At 42.5% G+C, this 26,085-nt stretch overlaps 1 protein-coding gene across 1 annotated transcript in view; it reads left to right on the top strand.

Moving 5' to 3' along the window:
- The window catches only part of RPRD1B (regulation of nuclear pre-mRNA domain containing 1B), a 55,568-nt gene extending 31,017 nt beyond the window's left edge, over positions 1-24,551 (top strand). Inside the window, exon 7 of the mRNA XM_055437201.1 lies at positions 21,917-24,551. Coding sequence (XP_055293176.1) covers positions 21,917-22,066 — 150 coding nt within the window. The 3' untranslated portion in view covers positions 22,067-24,551. The remainder of the gene's footprint in view (positions 1-21,916) is intronic.
- The last annotated feature ends 1,534 nt before the right edge of the window (positions 24,552-26,085 follow it).

Here is a 26,085-nt window from a genome sequence, read left to right as displayed (position 1 = left end):
AGATGGCGCTTCTTCCCATGTCGTTACCTGTGATGATTATGGGAGCTGTGATGGGTAGTAGTAGTGGGAACTTCATACTCCTAGCCAGCTTGAAAGTGGAAGATGGAAAAGAGATATAAAAATAGTATGGCTTAGATTTAGAAATCACCACTGACCAGAAATCCTAAAGGGAGTTTCATAGGCAGTACCAGACGGTCATTTATCTGAAATGCTCAATTTTCACTGAGGAAACGTTTTCAGCCCTGTGCCCCGGGACTAATAAGGGAGTGTAATTAATGATTCTGGTTGTAAGTCACCATACCATCTGTTGAACTGCCCCTTGGCGACACATTAAGGGCTTTCTCTGATCTGTCAGACATTGATTATCATGAGCAGCTGCTGTTGGGTGGAACGTGGCAGGCTACCATAGAGGACAGAGTCTTTGCGAAGGAGATTGGGTTGGTAGAGTGAATTAACTCTTTGTTTGTTTCCTTTCCTCATGGTTGCACTTTCCTCCCTATATTTCTTCTGGGGGAATCTTCCTGGTTTCTGTAGAACCAGTGGTTTGCTAGATGCCGTAGGAGGTCATTAAGGCAGAAATGGATCAGAGATTTGGATCCGTTTTGTTGCTTTCCAGCCCTAATTTTTTTACCCACTTGGGCATTGGTATTCCATCTCTTTAAAAATCAGAACAGGTATGTCCCATCACCCAAAAGTATAGATTCTGAACTCCCAGTTTTTATCCCAAACCATGTCTGTCAGCCACATGAGTGAAAACTATTCATTGTAAAAATGGAGCTAAATTTGCTACATTTTAAAAAAGCAAACTGCTAGATATAAGATGTTGAAAGATGGTTTTCATTCTTTATCCATGTTTGCTAAAAATATGAACAGTCTGCTCCCTAGAATCTGAGGTATTTTTTCTAATATCCCATAATAGACTGATCTTAATTCCATTTTATCTTTGTGGTGATGATAAAACTTAATGTGCCACTTGAAAGACACATTATTACTATGGTTTCTTCTAAATCTTCCAACAATGTCTTATTGATAGGGACAGCGCATAAAGTATATGTATTTTTTTAACATTCTTTTTTTTTTTAAACATTACCAGTCCTTGTTTTAAAACTGCCACATCAGAAGAGTAATGAAATCTGCTTTTATTTTTTAATCTTTTCATTGCCATCAGTGTATGAACGTGGAATTCTTAGAACTCTGGAAATGTAGTTACTTGCTTGAGAGTCTCTTTTCTTCCCAGAGTTCTAATTTGATAACACAACATTTTTTTCTGCAGGTTTATATCTTCCTTATATAATGAGTGTACCTCTTTATTCTTTTCACTTGAGAATTTTATCTTAGATTCTCAATGTCTCCTGAACTTTGGGGTAGGAAGTATAATGATTCAGAGCCTAGGATGATTCAGACCCTGAGACATAGAAGAGAATAGTTATGGCTCGCAGAGAGATTGTGTTTCTGCCCTCAAGGAAGTAACATTTTTGCATAAACAGGATGGTTGAATATAAAAACCAAACCAAGGGATTTTACATAATATAGATCAAGGAGACAATTGGCAATTATGATTGTGTTTGCAGTTATGATTGTGGTTTAAGGTTAAGTCTGAACTTCCTGGCAGGCAGTAAAGCCTTTTCATAAGAGGAAGTGGCAACTGAAGAAGGGAAATGCATTTGTGAACGGAGAACAGCCAAACTGGCTCGGACAGATGAGTGAAGGAAGACAAACACGGGGTATGGGAAGCGGGGCCCCGGAGCCCGCACGTGGGGATCCGGCGTCGTACTCTTTCAGCAGCAGCAGAACTCTCCTAGCAGCTGTTCATTCAGCCATGAAGTTAGCAGAACCCATGCCAGGCAGGAGATAAGTGGAGATGAGCAGGACATGTGCTCTCCCTCAGTGAGCTTCCACTCCAGTAGAAGCAAGAATGAACTTAAAGTAGAATGTGAGAAATGTTCTCAGTAAGGGGAATATCTTAACTCACTGTGTCTAAGCTAAAATCAACTGAGGAAAATTGAAAATGTTATTTGTTTAATATACTGTTTTGGTCAGACATTTGTTTAAAATAGAAGCGAATTCTAAAATACACAGACAATTTTTCAATGATGCTGTGCTTTCAGTGGGCTTCTCTGGTAGCTCAGTGGTAAAGAATCCACTTGCCAGTGCAGGAGACATGGGTTCAATCCCTGAGTGGGAAAGATCCCCTGGAGAAGGAAATGGCCACCCACTCCAGTATTCTTGCCTGGGAAATCCCTTGGACAGAGGAGCCTGGCAGGCTACAGTTCATGGGATTGCAAAGAGTCAGATGCAACCTAGCAACTCAACAACAATGCCTTCAGCAGGTCTTCCAGAATAGGTATTCTTTGGCAGCTCTTACAGTATCAGGAACGTAATTTTTTTCAGTAAATATTTGTTCTGGGAGTGAAATTCATCACCTGATACGACCTTACTCAATGAAGAGGATTTTTAAGGTTGCATTTAAAAACTAATTCTTGGTTGTAAAGACTGTATTAGTAAAGAAAGGTGAGTATTTGATGGAAACTGTGGGGTTCCTCCTTTGTGTTTCTTTTTTTTTTAACCTTTAAATAGAATCATGATTCATTTTTTGTTTGTTTACCTTTTTTTTCCTTTTCTTTTTTCCCCATGCTGTTGCTTTTGGCTGTTATAATAGACATTGGCCTTAAACTCCAGGCAAGTTAGAAGGAAAACTGCTTAATATTTGTCATGCTTTTGTCGTGAACATGAGAAAACAGAAATGGGAAAGAGGACATGTAGCAGGAAGCACAAATAGCAGCCTGAAAGGGAGGACAGGAGTGTGGAGGAGATAGAAGAAAGTGAATTCCAAAAAGGAAAAGGAACCAGAAAAGCCTCTAAAACTTCAGTTCTTAGAGCAAAGGGAGGATTTGTTTCTGGGGGACAGAGGTGACCATTAACCCCAAGTGACTGCTAGAAGCTCACAAGCCGTAGGGTAGGCTGGACAGAGTTCCAGTCTTGTCAGTTTGGAGAAGGCCTCATATGGTATGTTCCATCTGTGCAGAGAGAGAGGGAGGTGAATCTTATCTGTACATGCATTGAAGAAAAAAACCAAAACGGGGAAGGTGCTCATAATTTTACCACCTTGATGCATCAGTCCTTTTTTTTAACATCGTGGTGTCTGCCTGTTGACATTCTAGCAATGCTCTAGAACTGAAAGGAGACAGATCAGTGTGTGATGTCCATGCCAGTGGCACACACACAGACTGTGTGCCACACAGGGATGAATTCTGGGGAACTGTGTTCCTGTCTGCACATGTTTTAAAATTGCGAGGTGAAACATTAAAATAATAACCCTTTTAAAGTATATGCATTTCAGTGACACATAATGCATTCATAGTATTGAGCAACCATCACCTGTATCAAATTCTGAAACAGTTCACTTTCTGTCGTACCAGAAGAAAACCCTGTGTCCCATTAACCAGTCCCTCCGTGGTGCCCCTCTCCCTGCACCTCTCAACCACCAGTCGGCTTTCTGTGCCCATGGATTTGCCAGCGCTGGATATTTCATGTAATTGGGTCTGGCTTCTTTTACTTAGCATGTTTTGGGATTTATCCAGATTGTAGCATGTTTTCTTCTTATGGCTGAATTGTCCATTTTATAGATATGCAAAAATGTCTGCCCATCAGTTTGCTGATGGACGGTTGGGTTGTTTCCACCTTTTGGCCATTATGAATAGTGTTGCCATAAAGAGTTGTGTACAAGTTTTTGTGTGGACATATGTTTTACTTCTCTTGTGTTATATGTATACCTAGGAACAGAATTACTGAGTCGTAAGGTGAAGTCTTGGAGAAGGAAATGGCAACCCACTCCAGTGTTCTTGCCTGGAGAATCCCAGGGACGGGGGAGCCTGGTGGGCTGCCGTCTATGGGGTCGCACAGAGTTGGACATGACTGAAGTGACTTACAGCAGCAGCAGCAATAAGATGAAGTCTATGTTTAACTTTTTGAGGAGACACCAGAACTGGTTCCCATAGCAGCTGTGCCATTTTCCATTCCCACTAGCAGTGTATGAGGCTTCATTTCTCTACATCCTTGTCAACACTTGGCGTTGTCTGTCGTTTTTAAGTTCTAGCCATCCTGGCGGATGTGAAGTGATATTGTGTGGTTTTGATTTGCGTTTCCCTAGTGACTAATGGGGATGAGCATCTTAGCATGTGCTTGTTAGCCATTTGTGTATCTTTTTTAAGAGCGTGTTTGTTCAAGTCCCTTGCCCATTTTTTAACTGAGTTGTTTGTTCTTGAATTGTAAGAGTTCTTGGTATGTTCTGGCTATCAGACTTCTACCAGTTAAATGCTTTGCAAATATTTTGTTTCATTCTGTAAGTTGTTTTTTGCACTTTCTTCAGTATGCTGTTTGAAGCAGTAAGTTTTGATAAGTTCTAGTGTGTTTTTTCTTGTGTTGCTTATGTTTCGGTGTCACATTTAAGAATCCATTGCAAAATCCCGGTCATAGGAAGAGTTATTCCTGTGTTTTCTTCTAGTAGTTTTATAGTTTTCGCTTTTACATTTAGGTTGTTGAGTTGGTTTTTGTATCTGATGTGAGGTGGGGAAGGGAGTGTGAGTGTACCTTCTTTATTTTCATATAGATACCTGGTTTCCCTAGCACTGTTATTCCCCACTGAATACTCAGTTCAGTTCAGTTCAGTTCAGTCGCTCAGTCGTGTCCGACTCTCCGCGACCCCATGAATCACAGCACGCCAGGCCTCCCTGTCCATCACCAGTACTTTTGTTAAAAATCTATTGGCCATAGATGTATGGGTTTATTTCTTGACTCTCTGTTCTGTTGCACTGATCTGTGTGTCTGTCCTATGCCAGTATCCCACACAACTACTTTGATCACTGTCGCTCCATAGTAAGTTTTAAGATGGGAAAATGTGAGTCCTCAAACTTCGTTCTTCTTTTTTAGTGTCATTTGTCTGTTCAGGGCCTCTTTCAGTTCTGTAGGAATTTGAGGATCAGCTTTCCCATTTCCAAAAATGTTTGTTGGAATTTTCACAGGAGTTGTATTGACTCTGGAGATTGCCTTGGGCACTATTGCCATCTTAACAGTCTTAAACCTTCTAATCCCTGAACGTGAAATGTCTTCCCATTTAGTTAGATAATTCTTTAATTTCTGCTGCAGAATTTTCAAAGACATGCTAGAGCATCGTTTCCCAGTGCATTTGGTTTTACAGAGGCCTTGTTTAAGTACCCTCAGTGTCCGAAACTGCAGCAGACGACAGTGTGTGCCTCTCCTTACAGTAGGCAGTGTTTACGCACCTCTGGAAGGCCTACATATGTACACATGTGTATTTAGCAAAGTCACCATGGCACAGGCAAGACCGCCAGCTTTATTCTGCAGAGGAGAGGCCTGGATATTTAGGTAAGGTCTTTAACAGGATTACAGAGCTGGATAGGACCTCAGAAGGTGTATAGTCCAGCTTCTGAATTGTATAGTCTTCTCTTCAGACCCAGAGTTAGCCCAGACCAGGAATACAGTTTAAAGCAGACATCTTGTCATTTTATCAAGTTTGTGTTTTGGTTTATTTATTATGGTTTTAAAATTTTATTTGTTTATTTCATTAGGTCAGGTCACAGCAGAAAGACACTGTACACAGAAGAGTAGCCAGAGTTGATCATTTCAGCAGTCCCAAGAATCTTATTTTAGAGACATGATGTCTTATATAGGGGCATTAAAATGGTTGCAGGAAAGTGTACTGGAATGGCCCCTGAGAAAAACCTTTCTGAGTTTGAGAGAGCCCACTTTGCCACCAACTTCCTAAGTACCCTCCTGCCATAACTCTGCATGCTCTTGCTCTGAGAGTAAGGGAGAAATTGGTCATTGAACTTGGGCCTGCTGCTGTGTCTTCCAAACTTGGTAGGTCGCCCTCCACTGTAATGAATGCTCAAGAGTACATGTGACTTTTCCTTTGAGACTCTGGTGGCTCAGATGGTAAAGAATCTGCCTACAGTTCAGGAGACACGGGTTCGATCCCTGGGTCAGGAAGATCCCCTGGAGAATGGAATGGCTACCCACTCCAGTATTCTTGTCTGGAGAATTCCATGGACAGAGGAGCCTGGCGGGCTATATAGTCGATGGGGTCACAAAAAGTCAGTCACAACTGAGTGACTAACACTTTCACACTTTCACTTTCACAGCCTTCTACTTAAGACAGCACAGCTGGGAAGGGGGAAATGGCCCAGAATCCAGCACTGACTTGTGACTTCTTATATCTGTTTGTAATTTGGTTCCAACAAACCTGAGAGATTCTTGGGCTATAGCTGAGGGGGCACTAACCAAACCGATGAGCATCTGTTATTTTTGGCAGCATCCCCCACCTCCCTGCAGGGTGCAGATGGTGAAAGGTGTTCATTCTAGTAATGGGATGGGCAGTAGGTGGAGATAGAGAGCTCCGTTTTTAGTCAGCTTTGGACAGGACACATCCTCCCCTTTCCCCATGGTGAGGGAAGCCAGTATCTCATTGTCCATTACAGTCAGGGCAGATGGGAGCAGGCGATCTAATCCCCCTTTTAGGTGAGAAGACAGAGCTCAGCGTTCCTTTGAGCAGTTCAGGGTCACAGAAGGAAGTCAGTGAGGACAGAACCCCAGTCTGCAGAATCCTGACCCTAGTGATCATCTACCATGTTCCCTGGGAACTGAGAGGCCCTGCCTGTGGGTCCTCTGTATCACTCCCTTCCTTAGCGTGTCGTTCTCCCCTCCCTAGACTAGCAGTGCTGTTAGCACCATGGCTGAAGCAGGTCAGTCTGCTCACACTGGTCACTTGATCGGCGGTGGGCTGGTGGGATGGGGTTGTACTTGTGTCCCCACATGGCAGGCCTTGGCTCGCTCACTGCTTTTTCAGCCCTGCTTTGATGTGAGTCCCTTTTTTTTTCTTCTTCTTCTTTTTTTTGTTTAAAGTTTCCCTCCAGTAGGTGAGGACTTTTTGAGTTGCATGGTTCTGTAAGTGATTTGGAGTTTGGAGGCTGTGTTTAATCCTTGGATTCCTTCCTTTCGTTTTAGGTACTGCTGACCCTTCTAGCTCAGGCCAGATTTGTAGCTGGAGCTCTTATCTATTGGTGTGTGCGCTTAGGGGGTGGGGGGTGGGGGGGGGTGGGGGTGTGTGTGTGTGTTTATATTAATCGGTCATTACTCCAGGGGAGAAAAGGCCCCATATAATGTACCTCACTTACTTGGTGGCCTAAGGGCATGGTTCCCTGACACTTCAGATGTTACTTTGAAAACAGTGACGTGAATTCAAAGCGCTCCCAGCTGTAAATCCATACCTTTAGCCACAACATTGTTTTCCTATTTATCAGCTTTTGATGGTTCCTCCTCCTCCCCGGAACAGCTCCTCTGAGTTTAGCAAGTGTGTAGCACTAATTCTTCATATTTATTTATAAAGTGCATATATACATTGAATCAAAATAGTATTGAGGCCCCACATCACTGCTTTGTCTGCCAAAATATTCATTCTTTTTTTTTTTTTAAAACTAACTAACTTACTTGGCTGGCTGCCTAACTGCACCAGATCTTAGTTGCAGCATGTGGGGTCTAGTTCCCTGACCAGGGATTGAAACCAGGCCCCGTGCATTGGGAGCTTGGAGTCTTAGCCACCCCACCACCAGAGAAGTCCCAAAACATTCATTCTTACTCAGCTAATATTCAGTTCTTTTTCTTTGTTGAATTACAAAAGAAGCACTCACAAGAAACTTAGAAAAAATGAATATAAAGAAAAAGAAATCTTAATCTCACTATTCAGAGATAACTACTTTTAATTTTGGTATATTTCTTTTATTTTTCCTCTTGTTTTAAAATTAAAATGATCATATGTGCCTTTAAAAACTTTACGTGATTATTTTCCCTTATTAGCAAAAAACTTTGTAAACATTTTAAATGGTTTCTTGAATATGGTTTGATATTCAATGACTTTTATTGAAGATTTTTTTTTTTTAAACTTTGGGCTAACTTTTAGTATCTGGATTTTTTAATTCCTGTAAATTTTTAAAAATGGGTTCTTTATGTGTGCACATGTCTGCTTGTCTTTAAGATACTCCAGGTCATATGTATTTCAAGGTCTTTGCCCTCAGTAGGCATTTCTGACTTACGGGTTCTTGATTTTTTCAAAGCATCTTAAGTAGACTAGAACTTCACTGAGCTTTATACACAGACAGATAGGTAGAAGATACATAGGTATGTGTGTAATGTGTGTATATACCCACAAGTTAAGGATTAATCTTTGTTTTATGAAGGAGTGAACGTTGAAGTAGACAAATTAGACAAATGGGGCTCTCTTCTGGGTTTTAAATTAACTGTTTACATTTGAAACGGCTGTGGGAAAATGACAATTACTTATTATAACATTGACTTGAGTGAGCATAGCTTTGAGAGCAGAGTTCAGATTACAGAAATTTGAGCTCTTGTGTCTAAGTGTCTATTTGACCCAACGGGTACATGTTATTTTGAGCAAAGATCTATTTTAGTTTTTATGAATGTTCCTACTCCTGTTAAGGTGGGCCTTCTACTCCCACTGTAAGTTGTGGTTTTTTAAGAAGTGCAACTAGATTATGGCATGCTCTGCAATTTTTTAAGTTGTATCTCTGACTTTGTTTTCCCTTATAAAATGAAGGCCTTAAAGTAAGGTCAAAAAGAGTCTTTTTCCATGTTTAGAGCAAAAATTTGCTTGCTTATAATAAGGAGTCAACATGAAACCTTTACAAAGTCCCTGAGCTCCCAAAGGTATTGCATGCTTCACGTGAAGAAGCGACAATACCAGTCAACTTTCTTTATGACTCTGCAAGCCTCCTTATTTGTTCTCTTCCTTACTCAGATTCTTCAACATCTTTAGGAAAAAGTATGAACATCTCTCTTACTCCAGTCATGAGGTTCTTTGAGAATTTTAAGCAGAGTAACTTTGCAAATTTCAACTCAGCAAAAATTTGCTGTTGGCCTTCTAAGCATTCTTGAGGTTTTGATAGTGATTAAAATAGACTCATCCCACTTTTCCTTCATGGTGTCTGGTAGACTCTGTTTGGTGCTTTTGCCTACCATTGTTTCTGCTCCGTGGGACATAAGACTCACAAGAAGTTATTCCCAGAAATATACCATGACACCCCAATCAGGTTTAGTGATGAGGATCCGCAGTGCCCATTCCAGGCTCTTTGTGACTTTCTCTACTGAGGCCAGTCAGTGGTTTTGGCAGCCTCCTATCTTTGGCATGGTTTTTCATTTATAAAATAACAGTTTTACCTTCACCTGTAACAAACAGGTTCCAGCCCTTGTCCAACCTCAGTTGTTAGTGTTTGCCTTTCCTTAGAGCATAAGACCTTTAGGACCAAGTTATTTTCCGTTCTGTGTAAAAAGTCTCTGGTAGGCTGGCTGGAGGGCTCCTTCTCAGCAAGTGTATCCTTCTCTGCCTCTCTAATATGGTTCTTACATCACGTTCACACAAGCATGCCCCGCATCACTGCTATCCCTTTTTTACCACATCACTGCGTCATGGCTCCCCATTTTGCCTCTGCTTATCCCACTGCAGCTTGCCAGGTACATCTCCATTACTGTCTTTAGAATCACCCACCGGTAGCCTAGGGCTTCCCAGATGGCTCAGCGGTAAAATAGTCAGTCTTCCAGTGCAGGAGCCGCAGGAGACTCAGGTTTGATCCCTGAGTCGGGTAGATCCCCTGGAGGAGGAAATGACAACCTACTCCAGTATTCTCGTCTGGAGAATCCCATGGACAAAGAAGCCTGGAAGGCTACAGTCCATGCAGTTGCAAAGAGCTGGACATGACTGAGCACCCACACACACCAGTAGTCTAATCTCAAAAGCCTAAAGATATTTCTCAGTCTCTGGCTCTCTTTTTCTTTTCTCTTTTTGGCCCTCTCTATAGCATTTAATGGGGGCTTCTCTGGTGGCTCAGTTGGTAAAGAATCTGCCTACAATGCAGAAGACCCAGGTTCAGTTCCTAGGTCAGAAAGATCTCCTGGAGAAAGAATGGAATGGCAGCCCACTCCAGTATTCTTGCCTGGAGAATTCCATGGACAGAGAAGCCTGGCGGGCTATAGTCCATGTGATCACAAAGAGTCGGACACAACTTAGTTACTACCAGTCATCTACATGCAAACCAGGAATCCTAGCCACCAGGCCAGTAAGGTCTGGAGGCTAGAAACTATACCTTTTAATACTGTTTATTACTTTTCATGTGTTTTCCTTCTCTTGGTTTCTGGATCCCACCTTCTGCTGGTTCTAGGCTTTTTATCCTTTAATATACTTTTCTCCTTTCTTGCCCAGTAAATGGATATTCCTTTAGCTTTTTTCTCATTCTCATTCTCTGAAGTGGCTTCCACTACCACCTCTGTGCTGATGGCTTCAATCTAGGTCTATATCCAGATCCTTTCTTGTACTTAAGACCCATGTATCTAATTTCCACAGACACCTCATACTTCATATGATCACATACACCATCTTCTCCCTTCCAGCTGCCATTTGTCAAAGCCAGACACTGGGCCTCATCCAGTGTTTCTCTTCGTGTTTTTCCCACCTCCCACGTGAGTCACTTCACTCGCCTGATGTCCCAGTCGCTTCCTCAGCTCCACTGCTGCAGCTCTGCAAGACAGCCCCCCCGTCACCTCTCTTCCACATTGGAGTAGTTGCCAGGCCATTGTGATTTTTATCTCCTCAGTTTTTCTTGAACTTGTCCTCCTGCTCTTCATCTCTGTCTCCACTTACTGCTGTAGTCCAAACTAACACCATCTCTCACCTGAGTGTGTAAATGCTCACTCAGTCGTGTCCAGTTCTTTCTTATTTATTTGACTGAGCTGGGTCTTAGCTACAGCATGTAGGATCTAGATCCCCGACCAGGAATTGAACCTAGGCCCCTTGCATTGGGAGCACCAAGTGGAGTCTTAGCCACTAGACTACCAGGAAAGTCCCTGAATCTGGAGTTTCTGACTCCAGGTTTTTTCTGTTCTACTATAGAGACCTCCTTCCTATGGGAGTATGATGTACCCTCAGTCTTTTGGGAGAGCTAGGAAATGCATTTTACTTCCTTTTATTTTTTGCTAACAGGAGGAAGTGAGAACTTTTTATTGCTTGTAGAGAGAGCTGTATCAAATGCAGAGCAGTAACCTACAGGCCACCTTGCTCCAGGCAGACCTTTTAGCACTTTAAATTATGACAAACATTGCTTAAAGTTATTTTGTGTGAAAAATGTCCTTTTCCTTTCTGCCCTTTGCTTCTCATCTGCCCTGCAGGAATACTTGACTCCACCAGTATCAGGCTCAACAAGAGAAACGGTTGAAAGGTCTGCCTGCACCTTTCATGTTTGCACAACATCAGTAACTTAGTTTTTTATTAAAATGGTTATTAACGAAATCAGTTTGTGGGGGCTTTATTTGCATAAAGCTTGTGCTTTTTGAAGGTTAACTTTTTTAAAAATGAATTAATTATAAATATACTTCCGGTGCATTAGTGGTTTGGTTTTGCCTGGTTTTGTATGAGGGACCCATTGTATAAATGGTGTAAGCATTTTTGACAGACCCAGGTGCATTTTTAAATTAGTCTCTTTGTCTTTTTTTAAAGCACTTTCACAGGCATCTGCTAAATTGTAAATTTTAGCTTTATGATTACATTAAGATTTGAAAATTTGCCCAGTCCCAAAATGGAGTTTGGGTTTCCCAGGTGGCACTTGTGGTAAAGAACCCATCTGCCAATACAGGAGACATAAAAGATGTGGGTTTAGTCCCTGGGTTGGGAAGATCCCCTAGAATGGCAACCCACTTCAGTATTCTTGCCTGGGAGAATCCCATGGACAGAGGAGCCTGGTGGACTCCAGTCCCAAGGGTCACAAAGAGTCGGACACAACTGAAGTGCCTACACACACATGCATGGAAAATGGATTTTATTTTTGTTAGTTTCATTTTTATTAGTTTAATTATGTGTGTTGGACTTCCCTGGTGGCTCAGATGGTAAAGAATCTGCCTGCAATGCAGGAAACCCAGGTTTGATCCCTGGGTGGGGAAGATTCCCTGGAAGAGGGAATGGCAACCCACTCCAGTATTCTTACCTGGAGAATCGTGTGGACAGAGGAGCCTGGCAGGCTATAGTCACAAAAGAGTTGGACATGATACATAGTAACTTTTCATTCTTCTTCCCTTGCTTTTGCAAATCCCACTCAGAAGGGGGTTTTTGTTGTGATAGTAGAAGCTCCCTTAAACCTTTTGTGTAGAGGGTCTTCTGGGGAGAAAGAAATACTCCAAAAACACTTTGTGGTATGATTTTCAGCTTAAGAAGCCAGTTCCCATTTGATTCCGCCATTCAGTTCAGTCTCTCAGTCATGTCCGACTCTTTGCAACCCCATGGACTGCAGCACGCCAGGCTTCCCTGTCCATCACCAACTCCCGGAGCTTGCTCCACCTCATGTCCATCGAGTCAGTGATGCCATCCAGACATCTCATCCTCTGTCATCCCCTTCTCCTCCTACCTTCAATCTTCCCCAGCATCAGGGTTTTTTCCAGTGAGTCAGTTCTTCGCATCAGGTAGCCAAAGTATTGGAGCTTCAGCTTCAGCATCAGTCCTTCCAATGAATATTCAGAGCTGAATTCTTTTAAGATTGACTGGTTTGATCTCCGTACTGTCCAAGGGACTCTCAAGAATCTTCTCCAACACCACAGTCCAAAAGCATGAATTCTTCAGCGCTCAGCTCTCTTTATGGTCCAACTCTCACATCCATACAGTCCTACTGGAAAAACCATAGCTTTGACTAGACGGACCTTTGTTGGTAAAGTAATGTATTGCTCTGAGAATACTTCAAATTGTGGTCATTTTGTCACTTTCCCTCCTGGGAAACACTTTGTGTGTACTTTTGGAGAGGGGGGATTTCCCCTCTGCCCCTCTTGGGCTCTTGAGACTATACTACTAAAACAAAAAACAAAAGGACAGAAGGCAGATTAAGAGGAGAAAAACAAATGGTTGTTTTTTTCTTTTTTATATATACACAGAGGTCTTTAAAAATGAGACCTAAGAAGTAACCAAAGCAGGCAGCTTTTATACTTTGTACACAGTAAATTTGTGAGAAATGGACAGCACAAAGAAACTTAGGCTTTGGGTGCTTAATTAGAAAAGAATCTAAACAGAATTTGAGCATGGGGTGGTAAATTAAAGAAGTAACAGAGTTTGTTTATACAGGCTCCTCAGCTGTGAATTCCTGTCTCTGACAATAAGGGTGTCTGTCCTTCCACCTCCAGATGCAGAAAGCGAACCTTTCACTCGAGAGATTTCTTTCCTGCTTTTCAGGGAGACAGAAGAGGATCAGAGTTTTTCTTGTTTTTTAGTTTCTTACATCAGCGCTTTCATGCAACTTCAAATAATGAATATGCCATGGTTTAGCCATTTTGGGGTAGCCCACTTGGAGCCCCAACAGTAGTAGTCCCTTTATTATTGGTTTTGGTAACAGAACTGAGAGCCCCTGAAAACCAGAATCAGAGCCACAGCTTTCTCTTTTCCTTGTATGTTCCCCAGCGTCTTAACTCAGCAGCTCCAGCCCTGCTGTGACACCTCAGAAGGGATCATTTTGAAATGTCACAGCTGCCACTAAGTCACATGGAGCAATGGAGCTGGCTGGGAGAGAGGTGCGAGTCAGCGATGGGTTTTTAATGTTCCCATGTAGATCCTTGAAGAAAAAAGCAGCATTCTTATTTCAGCTCAAAGATTTATATATTGTATTTTCCCATAAAAAATGAAGGATGAGTTAATTAGTTGTAGTTTAAGTTGAAGCTATGATTTCTAAGTGTATAGCTTCAGCGACTGTAGAGTTAAGCCTCCTGGAAAGACAAGAGGGCTGAGGGGGCATGTTCAGTAACCTTAGGGCAAGGTTCAGCTTTCCCTTTTTGCCTGGCTCTCTTGCCGTTCCTGTGATGAAGCCGTTCTTTGACTTTAATTCAGAGTGGCAGGTCACGTTTCAAACAGGGCCCTTCATAAACTTCTTCATGCATAGTAACCCTTTATAATTCTTAATTGGAAGTAGCTGAGCAGTGGGTGATTTTTACATACCATATGTCCTGTAGCACAGCAGGGCAAGATACAGGAAAATGGGCATTTTGTTACTGGAAATCTTATCAAATCAAGCCCCTGCCTTTGGTGTTATTTCTAACATAATTTTTGTTGTATAAATACTTCTTAGCAAGAAAAAATAATAGGTTTGACAGTTTACATTTTGATTGGTATTTCTTACACGAGTTGCTACATGAAATGCTTACAATTTTTGCTTGTTTTGAAAGTGAAATTCCCCTCGAAAGGTCTTTGCGATGTCGGCCCCTGTCATTTCTAACCATCTTATCCCCCAGCTCATCTGCAGCGTGTCAGGTCTGGCTTACCCCTCTAACCAAAAAAGGCAAAGAATGTGTCAGCCTTGCTTCCCTCGGCCAGTTGTCTCCGTGCACTGTGCCGGGCTGTGTTCCCACAGTGTCAGCTGGATCCATAGGAAGCAGGAGGATGTTGGACACTTTTTCTAGTTTGAAGAATCTGTGAGGCAGGATTCCAGAATTTTGCCAGGAACATAAATCCTAGGCTCAGTCTTAGAGCCACACCTCAGTCTTTTACCTTCTCTGTTTTTAGCATTTCTTGGTGATCACAGAAACCCAGGCAGTTGATCACGCATGCCTGCTTTCCCCTCCATTACCTCCCCTCCAGGATCCTGCACCAGGGCAGCGGTAGCCACAAGTCTGGTAGAACACCTGCCTGTTTCATGGCTCCCCATGGTGGGGGTCGGTGGGGGTGTGTGTTTTGCTGCAGTGAGTGCCTGTAGCGAACGGCGGATTCAGCTCAACCCTTCGCCTCTTCCACCACCCCAGTGTAAATTATGCATGAGCAGGGAAGGAAAAGCAACAACGCTTCCTGGGTTTGTCTTGTCTTTTCTTGCTTGCCTGGTAGTGGAGGAAAAGGCAAGTGTCTGAAGATATGAGTGTGAAAAAGAGCCGTGTGAAGTGTGGGTGAGGTGAATCAGCTGGTGGGGAGAGAAGACTGAGAAACAGGAGCAGAGCAGGGGTGGCATCTGCTGGTGTAAACGGTGCAGGGCTCCGTGTCTTGAGTTCCTGGACCAGGCAGGGTAGTGGGAGCCTTAGATTAAAGGCTGAGTCCTTTGTTATACACAAGTGTAAGGGATTTGAAGCAAGGAGCATGTGACCACCTTGTTGCATCATTTGTCTATGTGGTACTTGGTGTGCTGAAGAGATTGTGGGATGCAGCACACTTCAGTGAGTCAGAAGAATTTGAATGGGTCTCATCACTTGGAAGTTGATTTTCATGGTATCTTGAAAAGAATCCTTGATTTCTGCTGAGTACAGGAGTTCCTGAGGACTCGGTGTGGAACCTTGCAGGAGCAGAGCTTGTGGGTCTTAGCTGTCAGAAAGCAGACTAGTACGTTGAGGAAAAAGATGCTTGGATTCTCCTGTGGTCTGTCTCCTTTGTCTGTTTAGAACCTAAGAGAATAACAGGAAGGCCGCTATCAAGGGTGTGCCCTGCCCCAACTGAGGGAAGAAGTGGAGACAGGTAAAGGCTGGATTTGTGTCTGGGGGAGTAGTTTTATTTGGATTCATGCTTAATTTTCTGTTGGTCAGTGGCAACATTAAGGGCTTCCCAGATGGCTCAGTGTTAAAGAATCTACCTGCCAATGCAGGTTTGGTCCCTCAACTGGGAAGATCCCCTGGAGGAGGAAATGGTAACCCACTCCAGTATTCTTGCATGGATAATCCCATGGACAGAGGAGCCTGGTGGGCTACAGTCTATGGGGTCACACACAGTCTGTCACAAGCTGCACACATATACACTTGGGAAAAGGCTGAGTCTAATTTAAAAAAAAAAAAAAGGTGAGGATATCACAGAGTCAGTTACTACTAAATCTATTTAGGGGACTATAAAATTACTATAGCCTCAGTTTGACCTAATCAGAGCTTGGGGTGAATTCTAACCCATTTGTCTTGCCTCAAGGCATTAAGTGGGGTCATTCAGCTGTCCCAGTTAAGCAGCTACATATTTTAACAGTTTTGTTTGTTTATCTATGTTTGTTTCTTCGGCTGTGCCATATGGCTTGTGGGATCTTCTTCTCCCCCTGTCCAGGGATGTTTTAACAGTGTTAAAGGCAGTCTACCTGTATTTTGATATTCAGAGTATATACCTAGTGGCTCTTGCTGATACATTTTAACCAGTTGGCTGATTCACCATTTTTCAGAACAGTTTTAGGTTCATAGCAAAATTAAGAGGAAGGTACAGAGATTTCCTATATACTCCCTTATCCCCAGACCTGTATTGTCTCCCCCACTATCAACGTCCTCCAGATGGAGTACATTTTTGCTCTTGATGAACCTGCACAGTGAGTAGTGAAAGTTGTTCAGTCTCTTTGCAACCCCATGGACTGTAGCCCGCCAGGCTCCTCTGTCCACCGAATTCTCCAGGCTGGAATACTGGAGTGGGTAGCTGTTCTTTTTTCCAGGGGATCTTCCCAACCCAGGGATTGAACCCAGGTCTCCCGCATTGCAAGTGGATTCCTTACCATCTGAGCCACCAAGGAAGCCCTGATGAATCTATGCTGACACTATATTAATAATTACCTAAAGTCAGTAGTTTATATTAGAGTTCACATTGGTGTTGGACATTCTGTAGGTTTGGACAGATGTGTAATTCATCACTATTGTATTTCCACTACCCTAAAAATCATCTGCTTCACCTATTCATCCCTACCTCCTCCCTCTAACCTTTGTATCCATGGTTTTGCCTTTTTCAGAATGTCATATAATTGGAGTCATACAGTAGTTAACATTTCTAGATTGGCTTCTTTCACTAAATAATATGCATTTAAAGTTTTTCCCTGTCTTTTCATGGCTTGATAGCTCATTTATTTTTGTTGTTTTTCAGTCACTCAGTCATGTCCAGACTCTTTGCGACCCCAGTGGACTGTAGCTTGCAAGGCTTTCCTGTCCTTCACCATCTCCCGGAGCTTGCTCAAACTCACGTCCATTGAGTTGGTGATACCATCCAACCATCTCGTCCTCTGTCTTCCCCTTCTCCTCCTGCCTTCAGTCTTTCCCAGCATCAGGGTCTTTTCCAGTGAGTCAACTCTTCACATCGGTGGCCGATAGTGTTGAAGCTTTAGCATCAGTCCTACCAATGAATATTCAGGGTTGATTTCCTTTAGCATTGACTCGTTTGATATCTTTGCAGTCTGAGGGATTCTCAAGAGTCTTTTCCAACACCACAGTTCAAAAGCATCAATTCCTCTGCACTCAGCATTCCTTGTAGTCCAACTGTCACATCCAGTTGTCATACATGACAACTGGAAAAACCATAGCTTTGACTAGATGGGCCTTTGTCGGCAAAGTAATGTCTCTGTTTTTAATATGCTATCTAGGTTTGTCATAGCTTTTCTTCCAAGGAGCAAGCACCTTTTAATTTCATGGCTGCAGTCACTATCTGCAGTGATTTTGGAGCCCAGGAAAACAAAGTCTGTCACTGTTTCCATTGTTTCCCCATCTATTTGCCATGAAGCAATGGGACCAGATGCTATGATCGTAGTTTTTTGAATGTTGAATTTTAAGCCAGTGTTTTCACCTCTTTCACTTTCATCAAGAGGCTCTTTAGTTCCTCTTTGCTTTCTGCCATAAGGGTGGTGTCATCCTCATATCTGAGGTTATTGATATTTCTCCCAGCAATCTTGATTCCAGCTTGTGCTTCATCTAGCCCAGCATTTTGCATGATGTACTCTGCTTATTTAATTGAGGTTAAATAAGTAGGGTCACAATATACAGCCTTGACGTTCTCATCTCTTTTTAATGCTGAATAATGCTCTGTTGTTTGGATGTACCAGAGTTTATCCACTCCCCTGCTTGACCTCTTGGTTGATTCCAGCTTTGGGTAATTATGAATAAGGCTGCTGTAAACGGTGGTGTGATGGTATTTGTGCGGGCACAGATATTTAACTCCTTTGGGTAAATACCAGCAAGCATAGTCATATGGTCAGAGTGTGCTTGGTTTTGTAAGCAGCTACCAAATTGTCTTCCAAAGTGTCTGTACCATGTTGCATTCGCACCAGCGGTGTATTGAGCATTCCTCTTGCTCCACATCCTCGCCAACATGTGGTGTGATGTCCTTCTGCACTCTGACTATTCTAGCAGGTATGGGCTGGTGTCTCAGTGTTGTCGTCGTTTTTCATGTTTATTTTATTTTTTGCTGTGCTGGGTCTTTGTTACTGTGTGCAGGCTTTCTCTAGTTGTAGTGAGTGGGAGCTACTCTTCAGTTGCGCTATAGGGGCTTCTCATTGCAGTGGCTTCTCTTGTTGCAGAGCACAGACTCTGGGGTGTGTGAGCTTCAGTAACACAGGCTCCAGAGCACGGGCTCAGTAGTTGTGGCAGATGGTCTCAGTTGCCCTGAGGCATGTGGGATCTTCCCGGAACAGGGATCAAACTTGTATCCCCTGCATTGCAAGGTAGACTCTTAACTACTGGACCACCAGGGAAGCCCTCAGTATTGTTTTAATTTGCATTTCCCTGATGACATATGATGTCTTTCACAGACATTTTCTCTCAGTCTCTGGCTTATCTCTTCATTCTCTTGGCAGTCTTTTCTAGAGTCGAAATTTTTCATTTTAATGAAGTCCAGTTTGTCATTTCTTTCATGGATCATGTTGTTGATGTTATATGTAAAATACTGTCTGCTCTCCATTGTATTGCCTTTGCTCCTTTGTCAAAGATCAGTTGACTGTTTATATATTCTGGGCCCTCTATTCTGTTGCACTCATCTTTTTGTCTGTTCTTTCGCCAGCGTTGCGTTCTTGATTACAACAGCTTAAAGTAAGTCTTAGAGTTAAGTGATGTCTAGCTTTGTTCTTTTAATAGTGTGTTGACTCTTCAGAATCTTTTGCCTCACCATATAAACTTTAGAATTAGTTTGTTTATATCTTCAAAATAACTTGCTGTGGTTTTGATTGAGATTGCCTTGGATCTGCAGATCAAGTTGAGAAGAACTGACATTGTAAGAGAATTGCATCTTCCTATCCATGAACATGGAATATCTATTTATTTACCTCTTCTGTGTTCGATCACCAGAATTTTGTAGTTTTCCTCCTGTAGATGTCATATATATTTTGTTAGCTTTATACTTAAGTATTTCATTGTTTTAAGACTAATGTATATGGGTTTTAATTTCAATTCCACTAGTTCATTGCCAGTATATAGAAAAGCAATTGATTTTTATTTATTAATGTTATATCTTGCAACTCTTTTTTTTAATCCTGTTATTGGCTTCTGCTTTCATCCTTTGTCTAGTGATGCCCTCCTCCTAGGCTCATGAACCTGCTCTTAAAATAAAAATGTCTGTGGGTAGAGAACAAGACCTCCCTGGGTCATGAGGAGGTGTGGGCCTGATCCATCCACTTTCAGAGTGGTATGAAAAGAGGACTTTAATGTGGAACATACTTCCTTTCATTAAAATGAAGTTTCTCTAATGATATCTAGAATATAATAGCAACTTAAACATGATGAGATACCCTCCCACCTCTTGTACTCCTAAAGAGGAACAAATGGGATTTTTTTTTTAAATGAGAGTTGTTTGAATTTAAGATGGTGTGGGAGTGTTAATCCAGTCAACCACCTTTTGACCTCAGGTGGACTTGCTAAATTAGTCTGAGGATCACCCAAGAGTACGGACCTTTGGATTCTGATCCTTGGTCAGCTCTCCAGAGACCCGGTGATTTTCAAACTGTTCTTGAGGAATTCCTCCTTCAACTGAAGTGCTCTCTGATTGCTCTGGATGGCTCTGAGTTGAGGTTTCTTTCATGTGTCAGCTTTGGTCAGAGGATGGTCACAGGGAGCAGGGGGTAACTATTACCCTTTTTGTACCTAGAATTTAGGAGAAGTTCAATAAATGAATCCATGTCCAGTAATAGAGAATAGGTCTCCTCTGTGAGCTTCCTGTGACATCTGTAAAACCAAAGGAGAAAACTGTTTGTAGAAGGAAGAACTATGAACTTGGATGTTTTATTAATAGATCCTCAGATTTGAAAATCAGTTTTTTGTTTCAAGAATGAAAGTTAATTACTGGTATATAATCCTATCTTTTATATATTGTTAATTCATTGTGTAGACACTTACTGTTTGCAGGGCACTGCTGGGCATGGTGGATGCTGGAGAGGCAGTTGGGTTAGGTCCTTGCCTTCTGATGCTTACTGGTTTGTTGAGGGAGTCACTGGGAATAATTTACAGAAGTCATTATTTTGGTTGTGTTAAGTCTACAGAGGAAAGGAAGGGGGTATCAGGAGAGCTTCCTTTCTGTACTTGTCCCTTGTCTCTGTTTGAGGGCTTGTGTGAGCAGCTCTCTCTTCAGGGAGCAGTCACATGGGGGCAGAGCCTCCCTGCTCATTTCCCCATTTCTCTCTCCCACTCCTTGCTTGGAATTTGTCTTTACAACTTCAGCTAAGTGTTCTTCTTTTAACCTATTTCCTATCTTATCACTCTTCTTCAAACCTTTTGCCTCTCTAAGTATGTGGAAAGTGTCTGGCATGAAGGAGTCTAGAACATGAAGAAGTCTAGAACATGAAGAAAAACCTTATGGGTGCTTCACTTCCTTCATTTTCAGATAAAGAAGGATGAAGGAAAGGAGGGAACACCTCCACAGTCACACCGGAACTTGGGAGTCGGAGCCAGAACTAAGCCCAGGGCTTTGTGTCTCAGCCCAGTGCTCTGTTATGTTCCTGTAGGAGAGGCTTGAGTCAGCAAGGGCCCAGTCTCAGAAGCCTCCTTGTCTTTGCAGAAACACCAAAGAGGGTTAAAAAAGAAAAAAGTCGAGCCCCAAAGGAGCCATAAACCTCTGGCTTAGAGTTGTTACCCAAGACCTTTTAGCTGGGAGCTGAGGAAAGAAAATAGTATATTCAGTACCTGTCATCAAGGGAGTCGTATTTTGGAGGACCGTAGAACTCTGGCATTGCAGAGAGCACCTAAGAGCAGTCCGTTCGGGGCGCAGAGCCCAGGAAGTCTGGCGGAGGTGGGGACCAGTGTATTGGGTGAGGAGGAAAGATTTTCCTAGAGAGGCGGGACTCAGCAGTTGGCGAAGGAGTGGAGCCAGGACCTTGCCGAGACCAGGAGAAGAAAGAGAGCCCTTCAGGCTTAGGGGGATCCTGAACAAATGGCCAGTGCAGGCTCTTGCCTGTGCAGCATGTGGGCAGGAGCTAATTTTAGAAGACCTTGCACTCATATCAGTCATGGAGATAGTGTGGCACCCTGCTTCCCTTTATCAGAGGAGGGACTTGATGAGAGCTGGGCTTCTGAAAGAGAAGTCCAGGGGCGTGTTTAGGGTTGACTGCTAGAAGGCCTGAGCAGGGCCTGGCTACAGTGCCTGTGTGTCGAAAGGGCAGTCCTGACCCAGGCGATGGCGGTGGGGATTTTGAGCTTCTGTAGTCCTTGTCTATGAAGATGCTAACTCTGGGTTAATCTAAGTTTAACACAGAAAATACAGTTCGTTCTAGAGTGGTTTTCCTAGTCATGTCTAGGTGGAACCTTCAAACTAATTGTAAAGCTTAAGCATTATCTTATCTTACAAAGTATTTTGAAATACATAAGTACCAAAGACACTCCAAATACAGAACATCACTTTTTACTTCCAGATCTCAAGCACTCAGTTGAATACCATTTAATTCATTATTGCCAGTATCGAACTCTAGAGCTTTCGTTGTTTGTGTAAAGTCCTGCTTTTGAGCGTTTGAAACCCTGAGCCTGGTAGCTTAGCTGAATGTGTGAGGGGCTCTCTGGTCATAGCACATAGACCAGGAGACTGAGTGTCCGTATCAGCTCCTTAACGTAACTGCATCGTCTCCTCGGGAATATAAACAGAAGCTTGTTTTCTCTTTGGCCTTACTGTAACTCTTTGTCTCCTCAGGAATATAAACAGAAGCTTGCTCGGGTAACCCAGGTCCGCAAGGAACTCAAGTCCCATATTCAGAGCTTGCCAGACCTCTCGTTGCTGCCCAACGTCACAGGGGGCTTGGCCCCCCTGCCCTCTGCTGGTGACCTGTTTTCAACTGACTAGGGCAGGTGTCATGCCCCAGATTCCCATCTGTACCAGCAGAAAGAAGAGGGCACATCATGGTTGGAAATAACCTGGAAGCCCCTGGTTCTGTCCCTCGTTCAGTCGGCCCCCATCCTCAAGAAAGAACCACAGACTCTGATTCTCCTCCCTCTCCGGCCTCTCCTCTGTTGAGCACAATTGAGAACAGTGGCAAATGGAATCCAGTTTCAATGTATACTTGGAAAGAATACAAACTCACTTCATGTTTCCATGCCCCTGTTGGTTTTCCCTTTTTAACCCTCTCTGTACACCTAAGAAGTTATGAAAATCATGTGTAGAAGAATCTTGTCCCTCATGACAGCACTGTGTCATGAAAGCAGTTGCTCCTTTTCGAGCTGGGCTTGTTCAAGTTCAGGGCAGGCTTCCGCCGAGGGACTCAGGTCTGGAACCGTTGGCTTTCCTGGCTGCCATCCACCCCAGAGGTTGGAGGCACAATTGTTTTGAGCATCTTCGCCATAAAGAGTTTGCCAAATCTCAGATTCTCCCTTGTTGTGACTTCTGGCAGTGTGTTGTCAGAGGTTAGGTGCATGTGTTCTGTGAGCATACTAGAGAATCTAGCAGTAAAGATTCAAATCTTATCTGGGACATCAAGCCACAGTTCTGAGACAGACTCACGGGGATCACAAGCATGAATCAAAAATAAGGTATTTGCTCAACGTTCCTATCAACCTTCCCAGGCTGCTCTGATCAAGGGTCCCACCCTCTGTTCAGGAGCATGTTTCTAGAAACATGATCCTTGCCCCACATTGTGAAAGCTTGAAGGCAGTTATTAGAAATGGCACAGTGGGCCCCTGAAACTGAAGGCTTTTTGGGAGTCCGGGTTCTGCTGTCGCTTTGACCCCTTCTTTGGGGGAATAGGGCACACACTACCAGTTAATTCACTGCGTGGGCGCATGTCCACAGCATGGTGACTAAACTTGAAACTCTCCCCTGCAGCGCACTCTGTGCATGCTTGTCTGTCCTTCAGTTCACACCACTGTACGTTTCCTTGTGCCCCTCGGAGGAGGAGTGCTTTGTGTCAGGTGTTGCTGAATAACCCACCTCGGGAAGGGGGAAAGTGAGGGATATTAATTGAGGGGTCTTAATTCCATTATCATGCCAGCTGACATTATGACTGTATGATGTAGTTAGGATTTTTATCTTTTAGTAAAGGCTAGGCCTGCTGTCTGTAAATCATTCTTATTTGGCAGGCTGATTTTTGACATTGGAAAGGGCAGAAAGCAGTTCGCCCTAATAGTGTAATAGGAATTAGAGCCCAGAGGCTGAAATCCAAAAGCTATAAAAGGTATTCCTTGGAGGGGGCTTCAGAATCTCCATCATTTTGAATTGCTCTTTTCAGGATTACCAAAAAAGCCAATTACCTGTGATTCTACAAGTTCAGCGTGTTAAAGCATGATGATGTCTGTTTTTAGAACTGTAACAGGCTTCCCTTCAGGAAGCTCTCCTGCCTGCCGTGAAGTGGAAACAAGGAAAAGTCACAGCAGGTATGCAGTTTAACTCTGTAGAACCTCATAGCATTTAAGCTATTTTTCAGATTGAATATGGACTGTGTGTTGGTTGCTTATCGACACTGCCTGTCGTCCTGTCATTATCAAATTAATGGGTCTGTCTGTAAAGTGTTTCTCCCAGAGGCCATAGGGCAGTAAATGACTCTACCACAATTGCAAAATAAATTCCAGTCTTTGCTGTATCTGCATATAAGCCCCCTCCCCATGCGGTGTGCTGCTGTGGTCTTGCAGGCGAGCTTGCTTCTAAACAGATCCGTCGTGGACGTACTCTGCTTTCTTTCACCAAGGAACCAGAATCTTACCAGCCACAAACCAACCAAAAAGGTGTAGAAGGTATTTTCTCTCATCAGCTAGATGAAAATGTTATATAACATAATGGATTTTGCCCACTGCTATGTTTTATCTGATTGAGTCTTTGACTAGAGATTGGTGTGTAATTATTACAGCAAGAGCAAGAAATGAAACTGTAGCAATTATGTAAATGAATGTGTTGGCCTCTTAACACCTGTTACTAGTAGACTTCCTATAAGGAGGTTAGTCCTGTGTTTTTTTTTCCAATGAAATGCTTTTGTTTTTTAATTCTCAATTCTCCCACATCCTCCCCAAGTGTACTTTTTACTTCATTTGTTTAATTTAAATGACCCTTTCTCCTTGTATGTATGAGGTGACCAGGTGGGGTGGGGGTGCGGGGTTTGTTTTGTGTTTTCCTACACTTAGGACATCCATCGGCCTCCAAGACCTTTCCTTTAGGTCATGTTCCTCAGAAAGTCTTCAATCTTCCTTTGTTTTTTTTTTTTTTCTTAAAGAATATTTTTAAAGCTTAAATTTGTATATTAATTTAGGACTTTATTTAGAAGTATAGGCTGCCATTGGCGGTAGCAGTATATTCTGAAATGTCTCATAGATATATATTTTTGAATAAAGATGGTGTTGTTGAACGACATTGTACAATGTTTCTTTTCCCTTCCCTCTTAGGGAACCCCCAAAGCTTTCTTTGAAATCAGTGGGTAATTAGTAATCACCAATAGAGATTATACTGTCTGCACAGAATCCTGTCTCTTAGGAGTTTTTGTGACTGTTAGTGGCCCATAAATACTCAGCTCTTACATAGAACTTTTTGGTTCTTTCCAGGGGGTCAGTTAGCTTTAATTAGCCAATCCACACAGTATCCAGGAGAGCTACCTCCAGAGTTTTATCCTCATTGTACTGAAATGGGACTGATGGAGAGAGGTCACATGACTCTTTCCCTGGTACTATACAGTCTCTGACAGATTAAAACTTGGAAGTTCTTTGATTTCAGTGCTTTTGTTCGCACCACCAGGCCTCCTAAGAGGGATTTGATGTTGGCGGTACAGTGAAAGCCACTCTAAGCAGTAAAAAGAAACATGGGGAATAAAAAAATATTTTTGTGGGTTCCTTTTCACTTTTAAATTCATGAGAGCATATTGACTATTACCAGTTAAAATTCAAAATATTGAAAAATGGTTTGAAATACAGTCCTTTGAAGCAATTGATACTTTTAGAAGGATGGTTTTAACCTTTGTTATTGGTGAGGGCAGCATTTATCAGAAATAAGTTATCTGTTTATCTCAAAAGATGCAAAAAACTGCTCTAGTCATGGTCCTTCAGGGCTACATATGTAGCAACTCAAGATGAAGATCAGAGTTGGAAAGTTGAGACTATGGCATTAACCAAGTTCTTCCTTAAAATATAAAGGCTGGATGTAATATGTGAATCTCAGGAGACAATCTCCTGTGTTCCCAGGTTTCATGGCCTAGTTAATGTCTTCACTCCTACCTATAAATAGTAAGTCCATAATTCTTCAGGTTTAATTAGCACTTCAGGCTACAAAATGTGACTCCAAGGTCCTCAGAGCTGAGGGTGGAACTACCCAAGAGTTCATGAATATGTCAAACTGCTTTACTTTTGTGATGAGAGCCATTAACTGTGTGACCTCTCTGGCAAGGTACTTTCCTCTCTGGGCCTCAGTTTTCCCATCTTTGAAGTGTATTGGATGAAATTATTTCTAGACACCCTGCCAGCCCTGAAGCATATGATTTGTTGTGTTTCAGGAAATGAACGCAGGCCTGAAGTCTGAGAATGCTGAATGGCATGTCCTGGGTTGCCAACAGTACTTGATAGATAGAGTAATAATATCATCATCATTCTATATATACTTATTTTTTAAGAAATATCTATGAAACCCTGGGGTATGATAGCCAATAAAGGTCAGAACGTGAGACAGTGCGAAAATTAGGAAGATGAGAGTAAGCACAGTAGTTCACTATCTGGGCACAAACTGTCTGTATTTGGTTTATTTGAAATCTTTAAGAAAAAGCCACTCTCCATCCTGGCTTTGCTGTCTTACTTTCTCTTGAGATCATTCATCTAGTTAAACTCATTTCTCATCACCACCTCGGTGAGATTTTCCATTTAAAAATCATTCTTCCACTCGGAGGCACAGATTCAATT

Source organism: Moschus berezovskii, chromosome 15, assembly GCF_049115385.1.
Source record: "Moschus berezovskii isolate FMDL1 chromosome 15, NW_MosBer_1.0, whole genome shotgun sequence".
Classification (NCBI taxonomy): domain Eukaryota; kingdom Metazoa; phylum Chordata; class Mammalia; order Artiodactyla; family Moschidae; genus Moschus; species Moschus berezovskii.
The sequence above is the reverse complement of the archived record's forward strand: the minus strand, read 5'-3'. Positions and strand labels throughout refer to the sequence as shown.